This window comes from Trachemys scripta, chromosome 23, assembly GCF_013100865.1.
Source record: "Trachemys scripta elegans isolate TJP31775 chromosome 23, CAS_Tse_1.0, whole genome shotgun sequence".
Taxonomy (NCBI): domain Eukaryota; kingdom Metazoa; phylum Chordata; order Testudines; family Emydidae; genus Trachemys; species Trachemys scripta.
In genome coordinates this window covers 3,009,256-3,022,861 of record NC_048320.1, presented here as the reverse complement: position 1 = coordinate 3,022,861, position 13,606 = coordinate 3,009,256, and the positions used below count along the sequence as shown (strand labels likewise).

General features: G+C 49.0%; 1 protein-coding gene across 1 annotated transcript in view; it reads left to right on the top strand.

Annotated features, from left to right (window-relative positions):
* The first annotated feature begins 5,692 nt into the window (after positions 1–5,692).
* Positions 5,693–13,606, top strand: part of LOC117869420 (vasoactive intestinal polypeptide receptor 1-like) — a 59,123-nt gene continuing 51,209 nt past the window's right edge. Inside the window, exon 1 of the mRNA XM_034756259.1 lies at positions 5,693–5,912. Within this exon, the coding sequence (XP_034612150.1) occupies positions 5,693–5,912 (220 nt within the window). The remainder of the gene's footprint in view (positions 5,913–13,606) is intronic.

Here is a 13,606-nt window from a genome sequence, read left to right as displayed (position 1 = left end):
GTGATCCTGTATGTCTGCTCTAGAACTGCACAAAGCAACTTAAACTGTAGCTAAGTTTTTGCATGGGAATTGCCTTTGTTGTTTGAAAAGTAGCATGCCAGGTGCCTCTGGTTTTGAGTGTGTGTCTGCAGGAAGTTCTGTGTCAGGGGTGCAGAGGTTTTCCTAGAGCAACTATGATGGTTTAACCCCTGGGTTAAACCCCATCACCCTCCCAATTTGACAGCAAACCACTGATAATTACTCTTTGAGTATGTTCTTTCAACCAGTTGGGCACCCACCTTATAGTAATTTCATCTAGATCACATCTCCCTAGTTTACTTATGAGAATGTCATGCGGAACTGTATCAAAAGCGGCACTACAGTCAAGAACTACAACCTATCCTGAAGGATGATCCCTCACTCTCACAGACCTTGGGAGACAGGCCAATCCTCGCTTACAGACCACCCCCCAACCTGAAACAAATACTCATCAGCAACTACACACCACACAACAAAAACACCAACCCAGGAACCAAACCCTGCAACAAACCCCGGTGCCAACCTGTCCACCTATCTATTCAAGGGACACCATTATAGGACCTAACCACATCAGCTCCCATCAGGGGCTCATTCACCTGCACAACTACCAATCTGATATATGCCATCATGTGCCAGCAATGTCCCTCTGCCATGAACATTGGCCAAGCCTGACAGGCTCTACGCGAAAGAATAAATGGACACAAATCTGACATCAGGAATTATAACATTCAAAAACCAGTAGGAGAACACTTCAATCTCCCTGGTCACTCAATAACGGATCTAAAAGTGGCAATTCTTCAACAAAAAAACTTCAAAAACAGACTCCAACATGAAACTGCAGAACTGGAATTAATTTGCAAACTGGACACCATCGAATTAGGTCTGAATAAAGACTGGGAGTAGTTGGATCATTACAAAACCTAATTTTCCCCATAGTAATTCCCCCCTACTGTTACTCACACCTTCTTGACAACTGTTTGAAATGGGCCATTCTCATTACCACTACAAAAGTGATTTTTCCTCCCTTGGTATACTACTGTTAATTGAATTGTCTCGTTAGACTGACCTCCCGCTTGGTAAGGCAACTCCCATCTTTTCATGTGCTGTGTATTTATACCTGCTCCTGTATTTTCCACTCCATGCATCTGATGAAGTGGGTTCTAGCCCACGAAAGCTTATGCCCAAATACATTTGTTAGTCTCTAAGGTGCCACAAGGATTCCTCGTTGTTTTTACTAAAATCAGGGTATATCACGGCTACTGCTTCCCCTCACACACTAGGTCAGTGATCCTATCAAAGAAGGAAATTAAGTTGGTTTGACAAATCCATGCTGGCTGTTCCTTATAACCGTATTATCCTCCAGGTGCTTACAAATTGATTGTGTAATAATTTGCTCCAGTATCTTTCCAGGTATTGAAGTTAGGCTGACTGGTCTATAATTCTCTGGCTCCTCCTGGTTCCCCCCCACACACACTTTTTTTAAAGATAGGTACCATGTTTGCGCTTCTCCACTCTTCTGAGACCTCTCCCACCCTCCAGGAGTTCTCAAAGATAATTGCTAAAGGCTCTGAGATTTGCTTCAGCTAGTTCCTGAAGTAACCTAGGATTAATTTAATCAGGTCCTGCTGTCTTGAATACATCTGACTTATCCAAATATTCTTTAACCTGTTCTTTACCTATTTTGGCTTGCATTCCTTCCCCTTGGTTGTCAATATTAATTGGGTTGAGTATCTGGTCACAATTAATCTTTTAGTGAAGACTGAAGCAAAATAGGCATTAAGCACCTCAGCCTTCTTGATGTCAATTATTAGTTTTCCTAAGTAGAGGACCTACATTTTCCTTTGTCTTTCTCTTGCTCCTGTAACCCTTCTGCCAGGCCGAGTTGATAGCAGCAAGGGCCGGGTTCAGTACATAGGGGTCCCCTCCCAACAGCGTAACATAAAACCAGCTCAAGCCCCCCACCTAGTGACCTGGGAAAATCTTCCACACACCCCTGGGTGCCTCGAAGAGGCAATACTTCCCCTTTCGCAAGCACAGAGTCTCGGTGTAGCAGAAAATGTTTAATAACATGAGGTAAACGACATAGCATTAAATTGGGAAAACACCACAACTGGAGTTCATAGACCAAACCATGAGCCCACCCCAGCAAATTGGGCCGTGTCCTTTCCCTTTGGTTCTTGAAACAGCAACCCAAAAATCACCCAAAGTCCCAAAAGTCCAACACCCCCAAAGTCTCTTGGGTCCAGCAACCCAAGAATCACCCAAAGTCCCAAAAGTCCAACAACCCCCAAAGTCTCTATCCCTGGTCAGTGCAGGCCCAGAGTTCAAAGGGGTGTGTGCAGGGTGTTAAGGGGCACCTTACGTGATCCGAGGCCGACCGGCCGCCTCTCTGTGGGGTTCCGCTGCAGCCTTCACCACGAGCCAGTCCACTTCCACCAGCTGTCCCGTGAGCTGCTCCTGCCATCCCATGAACTGCTCTGCTCTACCAGCTGCTCCGCTCTGCTCACCGACCTGTGAGCCGCTCCAGCCGTCCCCACAAACAGCTCCACTCCTCTCTGCTCGCTGTTCCTTGGGCCGCTCCAACCGTCCCTGCAAGGCTCCGGTCTGCTAGCTGCTCTGCCAGCCACTTAGCAATATAGCTTCAGGCTCCCCCACTAGTTAACACAGCCTCAGTGATCTCAGCTCTTAGTAACTTTAGCTCTTTTGTGATTTCAGCCAGTAGTAGGGGAGTCCCGGTGCTGGTGCACCATTGGCCCAAAGTGAATTCAGTTCAGCAGCCTGTAACTAGACTCCTAATAGAATCAAAGTTAGCTCTAACATTCAACAGTGGAGAGAGGAGGAGGTTCAACTGATGTTTCAGGCTCACAGAAGGGGCCCACATCACCAAGTACAAATATCTGTCCCCAACCTCTCTCAAGTCACTGGGTTTTGGAACCCATGTCCCTCGTCTAGTGAATGCTACTTAGGTGATGTCTGTGACAGACCCCGACCAGTGGGGTACAGGAGTCTGGTAGAGGGCAAATATACTGGTCACTGGATGAGTAGTTTTCTATTCCCTGAGTGACCAGAGCAGGGGCTGCAATAGAGTAATCAGGAACCTGCTAAGGCAGGCAGGCTAATTAGGACACCTGAAGCCAATTAAGAAGAAGCTGCTAGAATCAATTAAGGCAGGCTAATCAGGGCACCTGGGTTTTAAAAGGAGCTCACTTCAATTTGTGGTGTGAGTGTGAGGAGCTGGGAGCAAGAGGTGCAAGGAGCTGAGAGTGAGAGGGTGTGCTGCTGGAGGACTGAGGAGCACAAGCGTAATCAGACACCAGGAGGAAGGTCCTGTGGTGAGACTAAGGAAGGTGTTTGGAGGAGGCCATGGGGAAGGAGCCCAGGGAGTTGTAGCTGTCATGCAGCTGTTACAGGAGGCACTATAGACAGCTGCAGTCCACAGGGCCCTGGGCTGGAACCTGGAGTAGAGGGTGGGCCTGGGTTCCCCCAAACCTCCCAATTGACCTGGACTGTGGATTCTTCCAGAGGGGAAGGTCTCTTGGCTGTTCCCCAACCCACATGGTGAATCTCTGAGGCAAGAAAATCCGCCAATAAGCGCAGGACCCACCAAGATAGAGGAGGAACTTTGTCACATGTCATAAAACAGTTTCATTGTCCTTGATTCACATAATCAGGGTAACAACACTTTATTCCTTCTACCCCAATAACAGAGAAACTGGGGATCCCACAGCAGCCAAAGTGACCATTTGGGGCTGCCGTGGGCTCATGCTAGGCGGGGTGGGTGTGCCTATGCAAACAAGTTCAGCCCCTGAAGATATTTTCCACACTAGTCATAATTCACCACCAGATGTCAGGGTAGAGCTCATCCTGACCCTGCTTACACTCCTAATGTATTTAAAGAACCCTTTCTTGTTGCTTTTTATGTCCCTGGCTGGGTGTAACTCATTTTGTGCCTTAGCCTGTCTGATTTTGTCCCTACATACTGGTACTGTTCTTTTATACCCCTTCTGATCAATTTGGTCATGTTTCCACTTTTTGCACAATGTCCTTTTTCATTTTAAAACAGTTTCTAATTGTTAGGGATTATGATGAGACCTTCCTGGGGGCAGTTTAGCCCACACACGCTAGGGAGGGGTCTCCAATGCCTTCCTCTGAAGTATTTGCTGTTTGCGCTGTCAGAGACAGCATACTGGACTGGGTGGACCTCGGCTCAGATCCAGTCTGGCAATGCCCATGTTCCTGTGTAAAACCCAAAAGAAATTAATACTACTTGAGGAGGTGAAATGACTGACCTTACTTACTGCCTGTGCCTCTGCATGAGTGGCTAATGGCTAGGCCAACATACTAGCCATTGGAACAGAGCAGGAAAGGGTCAAATGGTGACACTGTAGAACCAATTAGCAGATGCCCATATGGCCTTAGACCTTCTTCCTTTCAGTTTCTGCTGAGTGCAAGGGCTAATTCACTACCTAGCTATCTATCCCCATGCACATCTATCTATCTATCTATCTATCTTCTATTTTTATTGTTACCATAGTATCTGAGTGCCTCACGCTCTGTACTGTATTGACCCTCAATTTGAGGCATGACAAGGCTAATCTGGGCACCCAGTTTGAGACACCTAAGGACTGATTTCCGAAGAACTGAACTCTGGCCTCTCCAACATCAGTGGAGCTGTGGATGCTTTAGTGCCTCTGAAACACCAGACCTGAGGTGTCTCGGGTTGGGCATGCAGAATTCTTGGGCATTTTTCAAACACTGGCCTTACTCTTTCTGCACCTCAGTTCTCCTGCTGTAAAAATAGATGGGGAAAAAACAGGGCAATCATGTTAATAAAGATGTTGTTGTGATGCACGCGCCCAAGGGGGCTGAATGGGCATTTCCTAGCTTCTGCGTGCTTGACTTCGCAACCTGCCTACTCCTTTGGCACAGAGCAGAGTTTGTGAATTGCTTTGGGAGGCTTAGGGATGTGGTAGGCTATGTAACTGTCCAATCTCATTAAAGGTTTATAACCTTCCTGTCCTTTAAAAAAATATGCCAGCAATGGACTTTTCTGGAATGATCCTGATATCCAAATGTGTTTGAGAGTTCTCTCCCAGATGTCTCGCTATCCTGTACATTCAGCACTTGTCCAGATGACAGAGCCTGAAACTTTAATGAACCCCCTGTACCTGTACTGCAGAGACACCTTCCCACTGGTTTGTCTTGGAATAAGAGAAAGGTTTTGCCTTCCTACAACTACCCAGGTGTTTCCTCTTCAAACCTGTTAAAATGGACAGGACCAAGAACTAGGAAATCTATTGCAGGGAACAACCTTGTCCTGGCTGACAGAGGAATGTGAGAGACATGACCTAATAGTTTTTTCTGTCTCTAATATATTTTGTTCTCTTGCTCTGTTTCAAATACTCTGCTGTCCGTCCATTCCCCCACCCCCGTTTCCCCTGGTAAAGGGCTCAAATGGCTCCATCTTGAAAGCTCAGATTCTCTGTATGGCACCGTGGCTCTCAGAGGAGACCTCTTAAACACAGGGCACTCAAAATGTATTGTAAATGATGATAGTCATGTTTGTTAACACTGTTCACCAAGCAAAAACCATAAAGCAAAGGAAATATGACAAAACCAGGGATAAAGGGTAGCCGCACCGCGAGGACTGCCTGGGGTTGAGGCTAGTGGAAATATGACACACAGGAATATTTTGTCCTTGAACAGAAGTCATGGGTGTGTTAAGAGTGAAAGCCTTTTAACACCCTGTGTTCTGGTGTCTGTCCGTTTCCTCTTGAAGGTGCAGGCGACCCACCCAGAGTGCTCCATCATTCTGCATTTACAGGAACGAGAGGCTGAGTGTCTGGAAACAATCAGGAGGGAAAACCAAAGCAATGAGTCTCCAGAGTCTTCCAGCTGGAAAGGTGAGTGAGTTCCAGCATCACTAGGCTTCCTGAAGCCTCTCTGATGGGGCGAGGTCTCTAGTGGAGAAGGGAAGGACTTGACTCCAATGCCTCGGTGAAAGTTTCACCAACACTGGCCCCTGGGTGAAGATGAGAGAGTCTGCAGTATACATTGGAGACCCCAGCGAGGCCTGCAGAAAACCAGGGTAGATCAGACTGACATTCCAGATATTTTAAAGTAAAAGAACCAAGGATCTTATGGTGCTGATTTTTAACTCCTTAATCCCTTTTTATATTTAAAAAAGACTTAAACAAATGGGTCACAAATCCAGTTTACAAAAAGAAAGCTCCTTTGCAGGTCACTTTTACTGATAGAGCTGGGGTTGCAAAGGTCCAGAGATGGGCAGGGAATGGAGCTGGAGATCTGTCTGGGTTAAAGTGGTCGTATTTTTTTATCGAAACCTTGCCGCAACTTCATGCCAGTTGACTGGGCAGTCAGGGATCAGGCTCTTTCTGTTTCTCTAGCCAGCTGTATTGAAGATCTGTCACAGGCTCCTAGGTGCTAAGATGTTCTTAGAACTTCTGCTCTGCTGTGCCAAGGCTAACGAGTTAATTGTGGTTCATCAGCGTTTGTGCCTGGGGGTATGTGGCCTTGGCATCATTGCCACAGCCTCGAAATCCTTCCCGACAGTTGTGCAGCGCACACACAGGCAGCCAAAGACAGACACCCCACAATGCTTCAAAACCTGAATAGTTCCTCACTCTGGGGAAGTTTTCATCTAAGTTCAGCAAAGCCCTTTAGAAGGATATTGTTGGAGGAAAAGCCTCTTGCCGGTGCCCACGCTCCTTCTTAGGGGAAAGAAAGCATTTTTTTTCTCTTGGATTTGGGCTCAAGAATTGATGTTCTGCTTTTTAAACAAACATTGCAAACGGGGTAGGAGGCAGTAAAAGCATCTGTCGGTCTACTGCAGGGAGGGTAGGGTGCATAGACAGGTGACCTTTAACTTCCAGACCATGGGTGGCAGGTGAAGCTTCCACTTGGGGTGGCTAGCTTCCTGTCCCACCTCTTCCACCCATGGCCCCGCCCCACCCCAGGCCCCACCCCTTTCCCCGCTTGGCCCCCTCCCCACTCACTGCGTGCGACCCTCCTTTCCTCCCACGGCTGATTGTTTCAGCATTTGTTTGCTAGCAAGGATTAAAATGTGAACAGCTGTACTAGTATATTGTGTTGGTTACATTAATTACAGTGTGTGCATTGCAAATCTGCCTGGTGTGTGCTACTACGTTCACTTTCATCCCCAATGGGCAGCCAGGCCAGTGACCCTCAGGGCAGCGGAGCCCCCATTCCCTCCCACACGTGTGCTTGGCTGCTCATCCGAGGCAACCCAAACCTGCGCTCTGGCTGGGCACCTGCAGGCACGCACCACCTGCCCCTACAGTGCCCACACTCACCGTTGCCTCGGATGAGCCCTTCCCAGAAGGGAGCTGCTGCCTGGGGGCAGACGGGAGGAGAGTGGGGCCCAGGGGCATGCGTTGACCCTGGGGCGGGTGGGTCCAGAGCCGTTATGGGGGGCTAGGGATAGTACCATGCAGGGTTCTGTCCACTTGTGTGTGTGAGAATGGGGGGCTGTTCCCCCCCAGCTGTGGGTGGGGGAGAGGGCTGTGTCTCCCCCCGCTGGGTGTTTGGGGGGAGCTTTGGTTCCCTTCTGGTCTGTGGGGTGTGCTCTGCTCCTAACCTGTCACTCTAGCTGCCCCCCAGGGTTTTGTGTAGGGGGCTCTGTTCCTGGCCATCCCCCCCTCAGTGTGTCTATTCAGAGAGGGCTCTGTCCCAGCCCCTCAGTGGATGTGTAGATTGGAGGAGGGATTTTCTCTGTGCCTGGTCCCTCCAGGGTGGTTTTTATGGGCACTGGAGAGGGGGGTGCAGTGCTAGAGAGGAGCAGCCAGGCAGTGGCGGGCGGAGAACACTGAGTTTTTATATGTGCCACACAGGTTTCAGGGCGGCGGAGGAGGTGGTATCTGCTCCGGTTCAGCAGCAATCTCCCTGGGAAGTCCAAGGGACCCGGGAAGCTGAGTAGCAGATACCGCCTCTTCAGCCGCCCAGGAACCTGCATGGCGCATGATAAATATGCAAAATCTTCTGGCAGAAGCCCACTCCCAGTAGGGAGGGGAAGAGGCGGGGCCACCACAGCCCAGAGGTCTGGCGGCAGGGTCAGTGGTGGCCTATTATACCCACTGCTCCTTCCCCGGACCCCAGCTCTGTTCCTTGCTCTGGGGACAAGATCTGGCATGTTTCCAGTCCCTTCCCACCAATCCTTCCTCGCACTGGAGCAGGGCTGCTCACATTTTCTTGGCCTGGGGCGCTAGTCACGGGGACAGTGTCTCAGGGTGGTGCTAACCCAGAGGGGAGTCTACTCACATCAAGGCATATTCTCATCCCACCCCATCCCTGTGGTATCCAAGCACCTTCCAGTTGTGCACTACGTGACAGGACTAACCTCTGTCCCATTTAGTTCATCCCCTTCCCATGGGGATAGCAAGGGTGTGGTGGAGTGGGTCATTCTGGTAGGCCTTTGTTTCAATGTGTCCACGCTGCTGTATGTGTCTCAATGAAGGCCGGACAGAGGCGTGGCTGGTGTTCAGACCAGGAGGTGGGGAGGATTCTCTCCTCTGGGGGTTCATTTCAGAGTCGGGGCTGCCCCCCGAGAGCGCTCAAACTTCCCGCTTGGGACAGAAAGTTCTGTGGGGCCAGAGGAGCAGAGCTGTCCTGCTCTGTCCTCATCTCAGGGCTGTCAGCTCTTGTTGATACACTCGTCCCAGGTCCTGTAGCGCCTTGAAGATAGGGACTGAGAACTTGAACTTGACTTGCTGTTCTGTGGGAAGAAGCGCAGGATGGAGATAGTCCATGTGGCTGAGGAGACACACTGCAGGGCTCTGTGCTAGCTGGAGGATGGCTTGGGGACCAAGGGGGAGAAAATACATTCGGGAGGAGGACAATCAAGAGGAACATCGGACTGTGAACAAGCCGATATGGGCAAGAGCCTCACAATCTGCTCTGTTACTAGTATTAGAACAGCTGCAGCTAAGCCCAGGGCCCCATCGTGCCAGGCGCTGCATGGGGTGAGACGCAGACCCTGCCCCAGCGAGCTCACTCTCTGAACCGACAAAGAGTGGGAGGAGAGCCAGAGACAAAGCAACTTGCACCAGGTCACCCAGCAGCAAAGCCAGGCTGAGAACGCAGGTCTCTGCAGTGCTGCCCCATGCACCTGATCACGCGGCCTCTAGCGAACATTGTGAACTCAACCGGCAGAAGCCCCAGCCCTGCAAACTAACCCAAGCCAAAGGCTGCAGAACACTTTAGGCTCAGGAAGGGGGGGGCTGGCACAGAGAATCAGGGTTTGAAAGAGAAATTCCTAAAATGACCTCAGTGGCTTCCCTGGAAAGGGTCCTGAAGTTCCTCCATTATGAGCTGGATAAAAATGCGATACATTCCTCAGGGTCAGCAAGAGCTCTGGGTTTCCACATAACGGATTCTCTATCCCCAGACGGTGCCTTGTTTGGCTCCAACCTCCCCCACCTTCCTTTGCCATCAGTGGGGCGGCTGAGCTCCTCTAGTTACTGCCCCTCAGGGAGGGAGAGTCACGTGGATGACGGCCTAGTACGATGGGTGTACAGAAGCGGAACAGTCATGGTCTGTTATGAATTTCAGAAAACTGCCTGCTGAGCCAGAAACAGCCAAACTGCTTGGGGTGCTCTCTGAGCGAACCCAGCCTAAGCCCAGAGTGAAGAAGGTAAAAGGCCGAAAGGAAATGCAGCCTCCTGAATCCATCTGGAGCTGACAAGAATCCAAAATATGATCCACTGTTTAGGCAGATTCATTCCTAACCTGTCAGCAATGCTATGGCCTGTGAATGAGCTCCTGGAGTCGTGTACTCCAGCCCAGCTCATTGCAGGGAAACAGCTGAGGACACAGATTCCCAGCTCAGACCACAAGTGCTGCCCTGTGCCCATATTAAAACCATGTTCTGCAGCCTGACACAGCCCTACACCACATCCCAACACAGCCCTACACCACATCCCACAGCCTGACACAGCCCTACACCACATCCCACAGCCTGACACAGCCCTACACCACATCCCACAGCCTGACACAGCCCTACGCCACGTCCCACAGCCTGACACAGCCCTACGCCACATCCCACAGCCTGACACGGCCCTACGCCACATCCCACAGCCTGACACGGCCCTACGCCGCATCCCACGGCCTGACACGGCCCTACGCCGCATCCCACGGCCTGACACGGCCCTACGCCGCATCCCACGGCCTAACACGGCCCTACGCCGCATCCCACGGCCTAACACGGCCCTACACCGCATCCCATAGCCTGACACAGCCCTACGCCACATCCCACAGCCTGACACAGCCCTACGCCACATCCCAGGGCCGTAGCAACAAAGAACGTGGCCCCCTCCGAACATATGTCTGGGCGGGGCCCCTTACAATGCAGAAACTGGAATGCGGTATTTATTTTATACAATATACAGGGTTCATATTATGTATACATAGGCCTACAGTGTACATGTATGCCGTATTTACGCAAAGCGCTTCTTTCGAGCCTTGTTCTCCGCAAATTGGTTAATCAATGCATCATAGTCCAGAGATCTGGCAATCTTGTTTTCGACTGAGATAACTGCAAGCGCAGAAAGCCTGTCATCTGTCATGGTTGAGCACAGGATATTCTTGATCAGTTTCATTCTGCTGAAGCTCCTTTCAGCACCAGCAACAGTAACTGGTGTGGTCAGAAGAATTCTGATGCAAATGCAAAGCTTCGGATATATCTCCTGAAGGCTGTTCTTGTATATGTACGTTAAAAAATGGTTTGCCGTGACAAGTCCTCTCTCTTTCTCGATGACATAAATAAAACGATTCAATTCCATTATGAGTTCGTTGGCATCAATGTCTCCCATTTTTCTTTCAAAATGTTTGCTGTGATTCTCCAGTTCATTCTCTCTGTGACACTGCTTCAGGCTGTTAGCGTTGTACAGAACAGTGAGAACAAGAAAGAACTGTGATTTGAATTTTTCTTCGGCAGAAAGACCACTTGAATCATCAGCACATTCGTGATCAAACATTCTCTTCTTACGTCGCACCCTGGTTTCTGGAAACACCTGCTCAATACCCATATGCTCTGCTATTTCACGTGCATTTGTGACCACAGAGATATATCCTGTATTTCGATAGTCTTCCAAAAACTTCTTTCTAGCACCGACTTCTGCCTGCAGTACGTCAATTGACACATCTGGTGACTGAATTAATTTGCTGGTTTTATTGACGTGAAATAGTATATCGCACCACGTGTACACAGTCAGAACAAAAGGCCATGTAGTAACATGGTCTAAAAGCGCACCGGCTTCTGTTGCTGTATTGCCAACTTTCTTTTTGAGCGCATATTCTCGCAAAGATGACAAAGCATTGCACAATTCTTCAAGGTGATAACGCAATGGCTTCACAGCATCAATTCTCGACTCCCAACGAGTGTCCGATAACCCTTTAACAGATATTGGCATATGTTCTTGAAGTATATCCCAACGTGAAGGTGAAGAAGAAAAGATAACGTATATTCTGTTAATCAGACCGAAAAAGTCAATGGCATATTTCGATGACTTTGCCACGTCTGAGATCACAAGATTCCAAGTGTGAGCTCCACATGGCACATACAAGGCACGGTCATTTATTTCTAGCATGCGGGCTTGAACTCCTTTATTCTTTCCTCTCATATTTGCACCGTTATCATAAGCTAGGCCTCTCGTGTCAGCAATGTCTATTCCTAAGTTGTTTGTCTTTTCAAGAAACGCTTCCAATAAGCCCTCGCCAGTTGTATCATGAACATTAAGAAAACCAACAAACGCTTCACGAATATTGACACCATCTTCATCGTTGCATTCAACAAAGCGTAACACCACAGACATCTGTTCTTCATGTGACACGTCGGGAGTACAATCCAAAATAACTGAATAATATTTTGCTTTTTTAAGCTGCGCTATGTTGGCCTCTTGAATGTTACTGGCAACAAGTTGAATCAGCTCGTTTTGGATCTGTGGACTGAGGTACTGAACATGTGTCTCTGCCTTCTTAATCCTCTGTAAAAGTTCGCTGAGGACAGTATCATACTTTGCAAGCAATTCAAACAGTCCCAAAAAGTTGCCATTCGAAGGATCGCCGAGCTTTTCATTACTTCCTCGAAATGCCAAGTTTCTTTCGGACAAGAAAATAACGACATCAACCATGCGTTTGACAACATTTCTCCAGAAATCTCTTTCTTTCAGAAAAGCCTGCAATTCGAGTTGGTCAATAGATGTACGGTTTACTATGCCTGACCGAAGGTCAAACCATTTCACCATACAGTCTTGATGACCTTTGCCTGTTTCATGCTGCTGAAGTCTTTTTGACAGTGCTTTCCAAGCAGATGTTCCACGACGTAGTGGTATGTCGCCAGTGCCAAATAATTTACAACAAAAACAAAAAATGGCATCTTTCTGAACTGAGTACATTAACCATGAACGTCTTATTTTCTCGCCATTTGCCATGGTTCAATAGAAATGAGTACTTGTGAACCTCCGTCTTTCCTCGTTACATGGAAATTCGTAACTTTCATTCTGCTGCGGTGGGCCACATGCAACAATGTCACACACTTGCCTGTCCGATATTATAGACGGCCATTCTCCTGGATCATCAGTCAGTGGTTCAGATTCAGATACTTCTTTCCCGGCAGCAGCTGGAATATCTGTCACAGTTTGTTTGGTAGAACAACTGGCTTCACCTTCGACCTCACTTGAAGCACTTCTGGATACGATTCGTCGCTGCTAGCACTGTCCGTTTCATGTGCCTGTACCTGTACGTTAGATTGCAGCGCAAAATACGTTGACAACTTTGGAATTTTCTCAAGTTCCTTCTCGGCATCTTTTGCTGCCTTTTGTTTACTAGCTCCGCTCTTATACGTTCTCTTAGACATCACAAAGCACGCTTCTGTGTTGGAAACGAATCATTTCAAACGATAAAAAATTAAACAACTAAATTAATAACATTTATCCGCCGACCACCATTATGAACGCAAATACACATTCTTTGAATGGGTCCAACTAAAATTCGAAACTGACCAACAGACAACTGATGTAGCCAATAGCATTATGATGTATCATAATAACTTCACGGTTTTGTCAGTAAAACCGACATGGATTGTGCAATAGTGTCAATAAATGTCACTTACCTAGTTATACCTTACATTTTTTTGCCACTTTTAGGGGCCCCCTTCCTTGCGGGGCCCCCTCCAGTCGGAGGGTATGGAGGGCGCTCGCTACGCCTCTGCCACGTCCCACAGGCTGACACTGACCGACGCCATGTTACGCAGCCTGGCACCGACCAACGCCACGTCCTGCAGGCCAACTCAGCCTTATGCCATGTCCCACAGGCTGAAAAACCCCAACGCCACTTCCCGAAGCCTGATACAGCCCTACGCCACGTCCCACAGGCTGACATGGCCCTACGCCACGTCCCACAGGCTGACACGGCCCTACGCCACATCCCACAGCCTGACACAGCCCTACGCCACGTCCCACAGGCTGACACGGCCCTACGCCACATCCCACAGCCTGACACAGCCCTACGCCACGTCCCACAGGCTGACACGGCCCTACGCCACGTCCCACAG